This window comes from Lutra lutra, chromosome 2, assembly GCF_902655055.1.
Source record: "Lutra lutra chromosome 2, mLutLut1.2, whole genome shotgun sequence".
Classification (NCBI taxonomy): Eukaryota; Metazoa; Chordata; class Mammalia; order Carnivora; family Mustelidae; genus Lutra; species Lutra lutra.
Window position 1 is genome coordinate 210,144,470 of NC_062279.1, and position 16,265 is coordinate 210,160,734.

General features: G+C 37.6%; 1 protein-coding gene across 10 annotated transcripts in view; it reads right to left on the reverse strand.

The window, feature by feature from the left end:
* The window catches only part of LIN54 (lin-54 DREAM MuvB core complex component), a 68,648-nt gene that overhangs the window by 30,429 nt on the left and 21,954 nt on the right, over positions 1-16,265 (reverse strand). For 8 of the 10 annotated variants that reach the window (XM_047719715.1, XM_047719722.1, XM_047719723.1 and 5 more), the window contains exon 4: positions 10,949-11,091. The exons of the other annotated variants lie outside the window; for them this stretch is intronic. In XM_047719715.1, the coding sequence (XP_047575671.1) occupies positions 10,949-11,091 (143 nt within the window). The remainder of the gene's footprint in view (positions 1-10,948; positions 11,092-16,265) is intronic. 10 annotated transcript variants of the gene reach the window in all.

The following is a 16,265-nucleotide window of genomic DNA, read 5'->3' on the forward strand; positions in this document are numbered from 1 at the left end:
CTCCAACTCAAATATGTGAGAGCTTCACAGCAAAAGTAAAAGCTATCAACCTCTGAAATCTCTGTCCCCAAATGGTTCTAACTCAACTTTTGATATTGTCATTGCTCATATCACTTCCTGCCTGGATATTTGCAAAACAAATTCAATCATCTTTTTGACCAGCCTCCACCTGCCACGAGAGACATTGCTGATTTTTTTTGCAAACTTCACATTAATTCTTTAGCTCTTGCTGCCTTAGAAACATTCCATGAATCTCCATTTAAGGACAAAATTAAGCCTAAATTGCTTTGTTTTGAAAATTATCCATAATCTGGGGGTGCCCGGGTAGCTCAGTCATTAAGCGTCTGCCTGCAGCTCCGGACATGATCCCAGGGCTCCCTGCTCTGCGGGAGGCCTGCTTCTCCCTCTCCCACCGGCCCTGTTTGTGTTCCCTCTCTCGCGGTCTCTGTCAAATAAATAAAATCTAAAAAAAAAAAAAAAAAAAAAAGAAAAGAAAATTATCCATAAACTAATCTTATCTTATCTTTTTATGCTCTCCATTCCCTCCAAAGCATTACTAATTCTGATCAGAGTCGCTGTCTCAGTGCCCCACACGCACACTCTAATTTCAGCTGTAGCCCTACACTCTTGGGGCTGACACCCACTCTAATTCATACCCATACGAAACCTTAGCTCCGGGATGCCTCTGTAATCATCCTAATTGTGGGTCACCCTCCTCACAGAGGATCTCATGCCATCAGGAGTCTGTTCATGGTTTTGCAATTTTGTATGTTTGTATAATTATTTGGTTCATTTCTGTCATATTTCCTCCCACATCCTGCACAGGCTTTAGGGTCCACGCTTCTATTTTTGCTCTCTTCTGTTCCCTAGCACAGCCCCTAACCCACAGTAGGCAAGATTAAGTATTTGTCTAAGTGGTGAATGAAGGACTACCAGGACTTACTCTCTTCAGTTTTGAACCATCTTGTCTATACCACACAACTAAGCACCTATTTCATTATTCATTATTGTTTAATGCGCATTCAGTTTTGTCTGCCCAACCATCACCATAAGCTCTTCTGTAGTTCCCACAGTCTCAGCACAGGGGACACACTGACCTCAATGAATACCGATTGCCACTGACAAACACAGAACAGAAGAGTCTCTAACAGAAACCTTCATTATTGTTCAGGTTCCCAGTGTCCTGGCTAATGTCAATTCCCTATGTCAGTGTAGCACTCTTGTGCTACATGTGGATGATTATGCTAGAGACTGCCTTCTTCCTAAGCATACAGCCGATTATATTTCCTAGCCTCCCTTGTTAAGGTGAGGCCATGCGCCTCAGTTTTATTTTAGCTAGTGAAGTGAACGGACGCATATTTCCAGGTCTAGCCCATAAAAGCCTCCCATGTGTGCTTTTCCATGTCTTTTCCCTTCCAGCAGGCTAGAAGGGAGATAACCTATGGAGGGACTAATAACATCATTCAGTTCATTGTAATTTCAAGCCTATTATAAATATTAGTAAAATTAAAATAAACCTGTCACATGACTTTTTATAATGTATTCCAGGGAATCAAGTCAACACAATTATTTGATACTCACTAGCATCTATTACATTTTTTAAAATACAAATAAACCATTCTTCAGCAGTCAGAAATTTACATTATTCTCTTTACTCTGTGAACTGTATTTAATTTCATAAATAAACCCTAAAAATTTTATTCTAGTATAACATTTTTATGCTTGGGATTCTTTTATAATCCTCCGAAACTAAAAGATAGTATATAAATTGAAAATTTAGGGGCCCCTGGGTGGCTCAGTCATTAAGCCTCTACCTTTGGCTCAGGTCACGATCCCAGGGTCTTGGGACTGAGCCCCACATCAGGGTTCATTATTTATTATTTCCAAAAAATAAATAAATAAGTAAATAATAAAAACATTTCCCATTACCCTAACATAAAGTTCTAAGTATTACATAAGTTTGTCTGGATTGAGTTAATTACTATATAGACTTAATCAAAGCAATATAAAATATTACAAATTGTCATTATTACAAATAAAAGAAGATTTTATGGGAATGCATCTCTTAATTAGACGGATGATGGTACTCATTTTTAAAGATTATTTCCCATACTCACAGCTGAGTATTACATATTGCAAGAGTGAAAGTTCAGTACCAATTCTATTCTTACTTTTCTTATAAATACTAAAAACATTTGCACAAGTAAACAGAATATTTATTGTAATAATATACATTAATATTCTGAACAATTCCTGAGTTTTATACCCAAACTTACATTGTATTCTACCACTAAAAATTATTTCTAATGATCTAAAAATTCACTTAGTTCCTCCTTTAATTTAATGGAGAGAAAAAAACCTGGAACCTATCTGAACTACAAGCAAGAAGTTTTAATAATCTGCAGTTAGTTGTTTCTCAATTTCTAGGACATGTCAAAAATGTTTTTTTACCTAAACCTGTCCAATGATAGGTGCCCTCTTTATCCAGATACATTCAAAAATAATTAGGAATTTTTTTTTTCCCCAAAGATTTTATTTATTTATTTGACAGAGTGAGATCACAAGTAGGCAGAGAGGCAGGCGGGCGGGGGGGAGCAGCCTCCCTGCTGAGCAGAGAGCCGACGCGGGGCTCTGAGACCATGACCTGAGCCGAAGGCAGAGGCTTAACCCACTGAGCCACCCAGATGCCCCAGGAGAAACGTTTTTTAGCTTTCTACAGTGATAACAATGTTTTTATCGTAACAGAGGTTTGGGTTACATAGATATATGTATTGTATCTAAACTCATCTAACGGTACCTTTAAAATCTGCGTATTTCAGCATACATAAATTTCACCTCAAATGAAAAGCCTCTAAACAAATAGTGAATTCTAGTTAATGGTTGCTTAATGAAGTATTTGGGGCAAAGTATACTGGACATGTACAACTTACTCTGAAATGAATTTTTAAAACAAGGTGATTAATGGATACAGGGACAGAAAGATAAATGACAAAGCAACTATAGGAAACTGTTGAATCTAGAATTTAATTATAAAAGCTTCATAGAATTCTTCCAAGCTAGAAGAGCCAGAAATAGGAAGAATTCAAGAAGTTATACTGGTCACAGAAATCAGAGAAGAAACTTTACTTTTTTTGTTTTAAGATTTTCTTAAACCGTCCATGCGTAGCTGGTGCTCTGAAATCCCTCACATGGCAGTCTGCGTTCTGAATGGCTAAGTGATGGTTCAGTTACTTACCACAGGATGGGCAAACAGGGCCGATTTATTTACCAAATAAAAGCAAAAAATGAGAAAAGCACTCCCCTGGGTTGAAGAGCAAAACTGACAAGACGTATATGTAAGGTGTATTCAAAGATATCAAGGAAAATTTGCATAAACTCTCAAAAGAAGAGTAAGATATTTTGAAGATGCATTCATGTTCATCATATAGACGTTAAGGGGAAAAAAGACAATCATTAACATTACATAAAGTATCATGAGGCCTTAGATTTTAGGAATATTTACTTAAGACTTAATTGGTGGGAAAGAAAGGGTTTCAAAGTTTCTAACCTCGTTTCTTTGATCCAATTTTCTTCCTTTTTTTTTTTTAAGATTTATTTATTTGTGAGAGAAGAGTGTGTGAGAGAGCACAAGTATGGGGAGCAGCAGAGGGAGAGGGAGAAGCAGGCAGAGGAGCAGGGAGCCTGATGCGGGGCTCAATTCCAGGACTCCCAGATCATTACCTGAGCAAAGGGCAGATGCTTAACTGGCGGAACCACCCAGGAGCCCCTCTTGGACTCAAGTTTCCAGAACACAAGGTCTGGAAACCTTTACCTTTCTTGAGTTCATTTATCTAAAAGTTCACTGTCCTGAAATCTCTCTGATCACATTTGAAATGAATCAACAGCCCGGCTTCACTGTGTTCTAAGTCACCTGCTTTTAACAGAATATGGTTTCCCTACCCTAGATGTTTACGTTTTAAATACAATTTTTTTTAAATGGTCCAGACAGCCATTCCAGCGATGAAAGGAAGACTAAGATGACCGTCAGATAAGAACTTTAAAATAAATATGGTTAATGTATTAGTCGACTCAGCAGGAAGGTAAGACTGTACGCAATGAACCGCGGGGTAACAGCAGCAGAGAGATGGAAACTGGAAGAAAGAGTCAAAAGGAAATGTTAGAAATTTTAAAAATACAGCTATCAGTGATGAAGAAGTCCTTCAATGGACCCAGTCAGTAAACTCCACACAAATGAGGAAGGAATCAAATCATTTGAAAACGTCAACAGAAATACCCTAACCAAAAGAAAAAGAAAACGAAGTAGGAGAGGAAAAACAGAAGACAGTATCTAAAACACTGGAATTAAATCAGTCTAACGTTTTTGAAAATAGAGTTCTAGAATGAGAAGAGAGAAAGAACAAGGTAGAAGAAATATTTGAGAGATAATAGTCAAAAGTTTAAAAAAAAAGACAATAAATTATATACCCAAGACAGTTTAAAATCAAGATAAATATATATTTTAAAAAGAAAATAATAACACAGCACAGAGCTGGATACATTAACAGTCAAAACACAGAACTCCAGATATAAAGAGGAAATCTTGAAAGCAGTCAGGGGAAGAAAAGATACATTACATATATAAAAGAAGAAAAGACAAAAATTACAGCATTATTTCTTGCCAAAAATTATGCAAACTAGAAGTCAATGGGGTGACTTTTTGAAAGCTCTGGGGAAAACTGACAACCCAGGATTTTTTACCCAATGAAAATACCTTTCAAAAGTAATGCTGGGGAGGGGGGGTTGGGGAGGGTGGGGTTATGGACATTGGGGAGGGTATGTGCTACCGTGAGTGCTGTGAAATGTGTAAACCTGGCGATTCACATACCTATACCCCTGGGGATAAAAATATATTATATGTTTATAAAAAAAAAAAAAAGTAATGCTGAAAAGTAAGACTTTTTCATGCAATACAAAAGCTGACAGAATCTTGCCAGCAGAATTTTCCCTAAAAGAAAGTTTAATTTTAAAGAAAGGGCTTTTTATTTATTTTTTTATTTTTTTATTTTTTTTTAAGAAAGGGCTTTTTAAAAAGATTTATTTATTTGAGAGAGAGAGAATGCAAGTGGGGGAGGAGCAGAGGGAGAGGGACAAGCAGATTCCCACTGAGTGCAGAGCCCCAGGTAGGGCGTGATGTCAAGACCCAAGCCGAAACCAAGAGGTGGATGCTCAATGGACTGAGCCACCCAGGCACCCCTCCCCTAAGGAAAGTTCTTTAGGGAGGAGTTTTATACTAAACTAAGATTGGGGCCTATAGAAAGAAAGGAAGTGTGTAAGATAAAGCTAAAATGAAAATAAAGGACTTACTTTTCTTATTTTTAATTATTTTAAAAGGTAATTTTGTGTAAAGCAAAAACAAAAAATGTACTATGAAGTTCATAACATATAAAAGTAAAATATATAAAAATGACAGCATAAAGGATAGGAGAAAAGAACTGGAAATACTCAGTTGTAAGGTTCTTCCACAACATGAAGTGATATAAATATAAAGGTAGACTAAAATAAGTTAAAAATGTATTATTTGACTCTAGAACAACCAATAAATTTTTTAAAAGTTTAAACTATAATAAGCCAATAGTGGAGATATAACAGAATCACAAAAACTATTCAATTCACCCAAAAGAAGGCAGAAAAAGTTAAAAAAAAAAAAAAAAGGAAGAGATGAGACAAAGAAAAAATAACTAGTAAGATGCAAGATTTAAATCCAATCATATGAACCATTATATTAAATATAAATGGTTTGGAAATACTTTTTACATTGTCTATGTACCTCATCATCTTATTAATATACTTCTAATAGTTCAAGAGCAGATTCTTAAATTTTACATGTATGTGATAATATAATATGTAATTTGTGACTTTTTTTACTTTCTTCTGAAACTCTGTGCCATCTGTTTCTTTTTCTTGCAATACTGCATTAAATGCAGACCTTCAGTAGAACTGAGCAAGTGTGGAAAGTGGATATGCTTGTTCAACAGTGCACCATAACATGAAGTTAGATGCATTTTCTCCCCTTCCTAATTATGAAATTATCCTTTTATTTTTATTATTTGAAGTTTTTTTAACCAAAATGGAGGCTGGCTACCATCAGGATTTTTCTACATGTATTAAGATGTACTATATATATTCGTAAAATTATTCTTTTTCCTATTAATGTTGTGAATTCGATGGATAGGTTTCTGCATGTTAAATCACACTGCATTTCTGAAATAAATCGAAATATGCCATGAAAAAAAAAAAACCAGTACTTAAAGGTAAGAATAAGATTATAAGACAAAAGACATTAGGGACGCCTGGGTGGCTCAGTTGGTTGGACGACTGCCTTTGGCTCAGGTCATGATCCTGGAGTCCCGGGATCGAGTCCCGCATCGGGCTCCCGGCTCCGCGGGGAGTCCGCTTCTCTCTCTGACCTTCTCCTCGCTCATGCTCTCTCTCACTGTCTCTCTCTCACATAAATAAATAAAATCTTTAAAAAAAAAAAAAAAAAGACAAAAGACATTAAATGTCAGAAAGTAGAGAACAGCACTGCTAAAATCCAAAGCAAGAAGAAAGTAAACCAAGTAGAATCATATCTTCATTGGCTTACTGCTCATTTACATACCTAATAAACACTTTAGAGAACTGAGTATTACTTTAGAAAATAAACAGAACGGAAGAAATACATCCTATAATATGAGATAACTATAGTATCAAGTAAATTGAGAAAACATTGGACATGCCTGACTTCCAAAATAAGCCTGATAACATCAGTTTCAAAGATGGAGAAGAAAGTGAGAATGGTCTGCAGAATGTTATGAGAAGAAGCACGGAAGACACGCGGTCCCACCCCCTCCATTGCAGGCTCAATGGCCTAAGGACTAAAGGAGAAAAAAAAATGGGCATCATTTAAGAGATCTGCTGGAAAAGCAAGTATCTTAGGGGAGAGTTGGGTATCTGTTAAAACAAGAACGTAAAAGAAACACTCAGTAAAGAGGTTGAAGATTAAGGTATTATTGTGATTATGAACTCCAGGAAGGGCACAGTGGAGGGAGTTCAAGAGGATGGGATAGGTCAGAACAGGGATAGAAGACACTAACAGCCTTAAGGAGATTAGATGTGAGAGAGAAAAGGTGATGTAGGAATCTGGGCATCTGGATGGTACCCTATATAAACAGGGAGAAATAATGGGAGAATTCCTGTTTATTCAAGGCAGATGGTCAGAGTGTGAGTGTTGGCAGGCAGGAAAAGGTGGGTACTTGGAGTTTCCTTTTGACCACTTTTGATCAATGAGCCAAATCCTTACTTTTCAGTCTTTTTTTTAACTGACTTTCCTGATATTTGAGATTGTAGCCCAATATAATTCTTGAAGTCATCTCCCCTTCCATTTTTTTTAGTTTCTCTTACAACATCTCTTAACATTCCTTCCTTTCCACTGATTCCTTCTCTTCAACTACGCTTAATATTTCTGTGGTTTGGTCCTGCTTTCTTCTCTCTACACACAACCTCATGCCCCCTGGTTGATTTCATCTATATGCATAGTTTTAGTCACTGCCTATATTCAGCTTTCTAATGGACATCTTCCTTTAGATAATCAGTGGGTAGGTACTTCAATGACCAACATCTCAAGAACTAAATAGTATCTTTTTGCTCAAATCAGCTATTCTATATTCCCTCTCTAAACGATTACGTGATTTTTTTTCTACTATCTCAAATTTAGCTGAAATGAGGCCTCCAAGGCTGAGAACTACAAATGATAAAGCCCCACACTCTAAAAAGAAGACATGACATCCACGGAAGACTTACTGAAAGAGAACATCCCTATCATCCACTTCCTGCCTATTGAAAATGAAACAAAACAGATTAGAATTAGAAATTAATTCATAAACAGAAAATGTTAAGGCTTTATACCTCAGTAAGAACAAAGGCAGGGGCTCTCCAAGAAAATCTCTGGGACAGACCGGGTGATAACTATAAGAAAGGAAAATGGACATCTTAATTTTTGGCTGGCAACAGACTCTGATAAAAAAAAAGTGTGTGTGTGTGTTAGTGTTAGTGTTAAACTCTTAAGCCTATCTTGGTCTACCCACACCAGAAATGAACAGTGAGAGAGTTCGTGGGAGAACCTGACACATACCCCCAGTTTACGACATAGGTGATCACAGAAACTGGTCCCAACCTGGAGAACTGTGACAGTAAGAAGTTGGATGAAGCTATCAAAATGGCAGAGCAAGAACATGGAGGAAAGCAGTTAGTCAAGGGGCACTTCTATCACTGGGTTCCACAGGCTTCCTATTAGCCAAACTGATGCTGCAGAAGGGCTACAGCGTCCTGAGGGGCCAAAGACATATGCCTCTGCTGTAAGGATGTTCTGAAGTAAAAGGCTGTAGGGTAGACTACAGGAGGCAAGACACAGGAGAAAACCGCCCAAGATTGCCTGGGTGTGTACCACACTCTTGACAGAGAACTGGGCAATGTGGACATATCCACAGGGGTCTCCAAAAACTTTCCTAAATACACCTCTGTAAAAGTCCACACTTGGGACACCTGCCACACTGGCCACTAGATTACAATAGTTCCAGCACATAAAACTTTGTCCTTTCTCTTCTAATCATCCTTCCAATCAGTAGCCAAAAGCAGAAAGGGGGGAGGGTAGAAGAGGGGAAGAAACAGATTACACTCCTCTTCACTACATGGTCCCTGAGCCATGATTAGGCCTGAGTTGAGAGAGAAGCTTTCAACCAGATTTAAGGTTTTGACTAGACTTTTCATACTTGTGAATTTAGTCACCAAAATAAGGCTTGTTCTTATACTGAAAAATAGCCTCTTGTTGAGAGGTAGGGAAGGAAGATCCAAGATCTCATGGCTAAAGTCAAGGATGAGAGAAAAACAAAGCTGGTTCCTATCTGTATGCCATCAAGGATAGGCCATGGACCAGTCATACTGGTCGGTGGTGCCCCCACCTACTCTGTTGTTCAAGTCAGGAATCTAGGAGTCATCCTAGAGTCTTCCCTTCCCTAGGACCCTGACATCCAGCCTTATGTCTTAAAAGTTCTTTTAATACATCTCTTCTTCCCAAGCCCCTTAGCTACCAGTCTAGCTCAAACATAACGTACTATAATAATCTAACTTGGTGATTTCCCACCCTGGCCCACACTTTAGAGTTATAAAATATTAAAATACCTAGACCCCAGCCTTAGAGACTCTCATTTAAATGGAGTCAGGGTAGGACCCAGCCATTAGTGTTTTCAAGGGGTTCCAGGGGGCTTCAAAAGTTCACCCAAGGTTGGGAATCAGTAACCTAACTAGTCTCTCAGATACTGTCACAAGAACCCTCTTTTTCAAAGTGCAAATCTCATATTATGCTAGAGTAGTGGTTTCCAATTTAGGGTACCCATTAAAATCACTTAGCTTTTAAAAATCCCGATACCAGGCCAAACTCCAGATCAATTAAAACCATCTCTGGGGGTAGAAACCAGGCATTCCCCAGGTGATCCCCATATGCAGATAAGGACACCGCTGTGCTAGAATCAACGGAAAGCCACAGAAAGTCTTCAAGAACAATACAGTGCAAACTCCCCTAAAGATAATAAAACCTTCCATTTAACCTTAGCACCCTCAGCTCTCACACTACCAAAGCAAAGTAGTTCCCTCAGGGGCCACACACTTTTCCACTTCTGTGTAAAGTATTACTTCAATCCAGAAAGCCTCCTCTGCTTACCCACAGCTAAGACCCAAACACCTTTAAGGTTAAGAGCTTTCAAGAACGCCTTTGTATAAAGCTTCCCTGATACACGGCTGAGCTCATCAACCCACTTGTAACCGCCATGATTCTGTAGAGCAATACTTAATGTTTAGGTCTAACTTCCTTGTTGAAATGAAAAACTTGTCTTATTCGTGCTTTTATCCCCAGGGCCTATCACTATGCATAGCACATAGTAAGCACTCAAATATCTGTTGAATTCACCTCATTTAAGTAAATTACTATTTTCTTTTATTATGTAGGTAGAATCCCATTTTAATGAACTATAAGAGACATACTTATACATTATATTCAAGTCTCACTAAGACAGAAACCAACAGTTATACTTTTTAAAAAATGTAAAACAAATGTTTAACATTTGTTCTATTAATGAATAATAGTAAGTTAAGGAAAAAGGTGATATAAAGGGTAGTAAGTTTCCAGAATCACAAAGGCAGCATTTTACGGAAAAATGATGCTTAGCTTTCCACCTGAATATGTCCTTTAAAACATACCTTTTCAAAATGTTATGCTGGTATAATCACTCTGTATGTTTTAGGAAAGTGAGCAAAGACTACTTACTTGACCTAAGAGTAAAATGATAGCTACCTTAAGATGAAAACAAATTATGAAAAGCTTTTGAATGCTCTGAATGATCTATACTTAAGTCTAAAGACTCTGAGAATCTGGTTACCAGCATTCGATGACAATTTCTAGTACTCTAGGTACTCTGTTTCCCAGCAAAAGCTCAGATCTCCATGAAAACAGGACAGTTTAAACAGAAAACAGAGTATTTTATCAAAATAATAATAATATAATAAAGTTACATTTAATGTTTTAAATTCATATAGTCACTACATATGTGACTTCCCAAAGACAATAATTTTGCACAAATATTAACTGAAGAACTAAACACATCATGTACCTCATTCAAGGAGCTTTGTTGTACCCACATTCATATGGGCCATGGAAATTATCTTCGCATGCCACATGTTACTAGGTTTCTATGTGTTTAGAGTAAGTTTTGTTTTTTTTCTGCCATATAACCTTGATTACTAAATTAATCTAGTATTTGATGAACCCTTATTGCTTGTTCGGGAATATATTAAAACTGAAGTATCTAAAGTGACTAGTAAGAACATAAAAGCATTAACCACAACACTTGGCATTTGTGGCTAATTTTTTTTTTTTTACCTTATTTGGCGATTTCAAAGGTGAGATGGCTATTTTATTTGGTGTCTGTGTTGTAGAATTTAAAGTTGATCCAATAACACCACTTTCAGATATTGTTATGGTCTTTGATGGAGTCCCGGGAGTAGACTGTGAAAGAACCCTACCTGCAAATGAGAGGCAGCACATCAGTTCGACTTTTTTCAATAATAATATAAAAATGTATGTGTTGATGATCTACACCCACAAGGACTGTAGTACCTATGTTCACTGTTTCATTGTATCCAGGCATGAACTTAAAGTACTCAAGTGAGTCCTGAGCGAACTAAGTTGAAACTAGTCAGAAGGAAACAAAACGATGCTTCTTAGTAACACTTAGTATCTTAATACCACTTAAGGTAAAGCCCATGAAAACACATGTGTGCTCACATTCTCATCAATCCTACTAAATTCCATCTATCGGAATTAGAAAATAGGCTCAGGACAACAACCAACAGGCCCTGTATCACGCAGCTCCTGAAAGTCAGGCCCTGAATCAATCTCAAAACTTAATCTCTGTACTATACTGCAGGTGTCTTACTCTGAACTTAAACCATTCAGAACACAATTTAAAGCCACCTCAATGAAAGTTATCAGACCAACTTGAACACTGGTTTAATACTACCTGATTTCAGACTGCTGAAAGGAAAAGAAAAACTTCCAACAGGAATTCAGGAATACTGTATTCCCTTCTGGACAACACCCATCAGGAAAAACACGGGAAAACTGTAGGGTGTCTGGATGGCTTAAGAAATTGGGAATCATATCACAATGAGTTGAAATATTGGGAATTTTTAACCTAGTCAAGAGAGGAGTACAAAGACATGAAACATCTCCAAATTCTTAAAAGAGAGGCATGTGTGACGGCAGTTCACCAAGTACTCTGGTTCTCTCCCATTCTGGGCTCGAGAAGAGAACCGCCCTTCTGACCCGCCCCACACCCTGGGATTAGGTTAGGGACACGTGACAAGTTCTACCTGGTTAACTGAGAGTAGAGGTGATATGTGTCACTCTGGGCCAGAGCATTTACTGCCTATGCAAGACCTTTCAAAGCTCTCTTTCGCTCCGCCACATCTGAGATGACCGTCCCTCTGTCAGCCTGAGTCCTTGAGAGATCATGATAAGAAGAGCCCCCTTTCTAATCCACAGTGGACATGTAGATAATCTAATCAAGTACGAACAAAAAGTACAATTTTTTTAAACTTCTGAGACTCAGATTGTTGATTAGGGCAGGAAAGCCAAGATGACCCTGAGTGACGCAGGCTGTCAAGTGGAAGGATTAGAGCCACTCTGTAACACATCAGATGCACCACACGCACAGAAACAGAAGTTTCAGCTCAGCTCTAGGAAAGAACTTCTAACAAAAACTTCCAACTGAAATGACTATTTCTCACAAGTGAGTTTTCAGTCACTGAAGGTGTTCCAAGCAGATGCTGTATAATCAAATCCACTGGCTAAAGAGGGAATTCAAGCACCCAAGAAAGAGAAAAGGTAGATAACTACATTACCTCTAAAATCCCCTCTTAGATGCTATGATTTAATTCATAGATATATCCAGAGATGAAAGAGAGAGGGAGAGGGGAAAGCAAGAGAAAAGAAAAAAAAGAAAGGACTTTCTCTTTAGACAAAAATCAATAACTAGCACTTAAGAGCTTCTGGATTATTTTTCTGATAACAGTGCCACAGTACACTGTTTCTTTTTAAAATCAGGTTATCTGAACTTTAAGAATTTTAAAAATATTTTAACTACTATTTTTTCAATTTCTTTGTAGTACATGGTTACATTTAATTTCATTGATAATACTCATTAATGAATTTCAGTTGAGATTTTTTTTTTTAAACCTGAATTACATCGCAACTAAGTAAGTCAATTCTACATAAACTAAATGAAATTTACATCAAATATTTTTAGGCCATCCTAAAGTGTTGAACCTGTCTGAAGTAAAACATTTGCCTGTTCTAGTTTCTAAAACTAATACCTGTGGGATAAACCTGAAGCCCCAAGAACCATTACATTTTTAAGAAAATTATCAATAAAGACAAAGTTCCATAAAATGCTCATTTATGGTTATTACTATAATTTCTTATTTATTTGCCATTACACAGATTCAGAAAAAAGTTTATGAACAAGTTAATACAGAAAATTCTCAATTCCTGAAAATAATTGATCCAGATAAAGGCCACTTAAAAATGAATTCATTTAAAACAGGGACAAAAATTTAAAATAACAAAGAAAACTAAAAGTAAAACTTTCACTTTTGGGGGGAGCTTATACTTAACAAAAATCCAATCTATAATTAAAACTACACTAACTCTTAGAACGAACTGGTAAGTGTGGGGGAAAGGATTTTTCTGAAAATGTGTATGTCAGCAAAATGACAGATTCTGTTTGATGGGCATAACATGATCATATATAAGGTCATCTCTGCCAATATATTTCAGGGTTTCATCAATTTTCCCAAGAACCCTCTATACCTCTTTAAAATTCAAGTTATTCTTTTTTTTAGGGGCTGGCTTATTTTTCATCCAGGTAGCATCGCTCCTGATTATCTACTCTCCAAATCTCTATTTATCCTTAGCTCTGCAGACAGATTCAAGCAAGTATACAAGTTACCCAATTTCCCCTTGAAGTCAATTTCCAAGGTATTTACACTCTATTGTTGGTTGTTCTCCAAGAATCAAGAGACTTACTCCAAAAGACGGGGATTGGAGGGGCAGGTAGGGAGTTTGCTTATCTAAGGGAGGACTAATTCTGTAAGAGATTAATTTATCAGTGAATATTTTCACATTGATGAAGCTTGCTCCACTGTAGCAACCCTGTACTTTGGGAGCTCCAAGAATGTGGAACTCTGTATCTCATTTAACCATCTCCAAAGCTTTCTGAAGTGTTGGGTATCAACATCTTATAGAAATAAGATGAATCGGGGGTGCCTGGGTGGCTCAGTGGGTTAAAGCCTCTGCCTTCGGCTCAGGTCACGGTCTCAGGGTCCTGGAATTGAGCCCCATATCAGGCTCCCTGCTCAGTGGAGAGCCTGCTTCCCCCTCTCTCTGCCTGCCTCTCTGCCTACTTGTGATCTCTGTCAAATAAATAAATAAAATCTTAAGAAAAAAAAAAAAGAAAGAAGATGAATCGATATTTACCCAAGATCACAGACAAAACCAATAGAAGAGCCGTGACTAAAACCCAAGTTTCACAGTAGCTCTTCCCACACACCACACCACTTCCACAACACACACATTCATTCAAAAATACACATTCAACGAACCACATCTATGTGCCAGAAACTGTGCCAAGTCCAGAAGGATAAACAAGATAAAAGAGCTACCATTAATGTGGTACATATATACAATGGAGTATTATTCACCTAAAAAAGGAATTCTTACATGCTACAACATAGATGAACTATGAGGACATTATGCTGAGTGAAATAAGCCAATTACAAAAGAACATATACTGTATAATTCCATTTATATGAGATACGTAGACTAATCAAATTGACAGAGACAAAAAGTCTCTGTTAGGAGTTGGGGGGGTGGGAGGAAGGAAAGGGGAGTTATCGTCTAATAAGGATAAGGGTTCTCTTTTGCAAGATGAGAAAAGTTCTGGAGATGGATGGTGGTGATGGTGTTACAACAGTGTGAACATATTTAATGCCACTGAACAGTCCACTTGAAAATTATTAAAATGATATATATATTATACCACAATTTATGTACATATATCTTATCATAATTTTTAAAATATAAATAATTTTTCTTTTTTTTTTTTTAAGATTTTATTCATTTTATTTGACAGACAGAGATTACAAGTAGGCAGAGAGGCAGGCAGAGAGAGAGAGGAGGAAGCAGACTCCCTGCTGAACAGAGTCCGATGCGGGGCTCGATCCCAGGACCCTGGGATCATGACCTGAGCCGAAGGCAGAGGCTTTAACCCACTGAGCCACCCAGGTGCCCCAAATTTTTCTTAATTAGATGATAGAACAAAGCAAAAAAATTGTCACTACAAAAAATTATAAATACAGTAGGGGAGACAGACAAGAAAACCAAGAATTATAATACAGTGACTAACGGAAATATTAAAAACCAATATGAAATTAAGTTTTTATTGTTAATTAGGGATGAAAATACTTTATTTCCACCAGTATGAAATGTAAAGAAGTCTGGTTAAGAATTTTTTTTTTAAATATTAATTTATCCACCCTAGAAAACACTGTGGTATTCCTCAGAAAGTTGAAAATAGAGCTGCCCTACCTTCCAGCAATCACACTACTGGGTATTTACCCTAAAGATACAAATGTATCTTTATTGCTTATTTTTCATGCAGGTAGCATCCCTCCTGATTATCTACTCTCCAAATCCCTATTTATCCTTAGCTCTGCAGACAGATTCAAGCAAGTATACAAGTTATACAATTTCCCCTTGAAGTCAATTTCCAAGGTATTTACACTCCATTGTTGGTTGTTCTCCAAGAATCAAGAGACTTACTCCAAAAGATGGGGGTTGGGGGGGCAGGCAATGATCCGAAGGGGCATGTACACCTGAATGTTTATAGCAGCTATTGTGGAATAGTCAAACTATGGAAAGAGCTTAGATGTCCATCAACAGATGAATGGATAAAGATGTGGTATATATATACATACATATATACACAATGGAATTCTGTGCAGCCATCAAAAAACCCTGAAATCTTGCCATTTGCAACGACGTGGATGGAACTAGAGGGTATTATGCTGAGTGAAATAAGTCAATCAGAGAAAGAAAATTATCATATGATCTCTCTGATAAGAGGAATTTGAGAGGCAGGGTGGCGGGTCATGGTGGGTAGGAAGGGAAAAAATGAAACAAGATGGGACTGGGGAGGGAGACAAACCATAAGAGACTCTTAATCTCAGGAAACAAACTGTGGGTTGCTGGGGGGTGGCGGGGAGGGATAGGGTGGCTGGGTGATGGACACTGGGGAGGGTATGTGCTGCGGTGAGAGGTGTGAAGTGTGTAAGACTGATGACTCACAGACCTTTACCTTGGGGCAAATAATACATTGTATGTTAATTTTTAAAAGATTTATTTATTTATTTGACAGAGAGAGAGACAGTGAGAGAGGGAACACAAGCAGGGGGAGTGAGAGAGGGAGAAGCAGGCAGCCAGATGCGGAAACTGATCCCAGGACCCAGGATCATGACCTGACCTGACCTGAAGGCCGACGCTTAACGAACGACTGAGCCACCCAGGCACCCCTAAAATTAAGAATTTGGCAGGTATAGTTAAGTTCTATGGGAACACATGAGACAATCAGGGGAAGAGT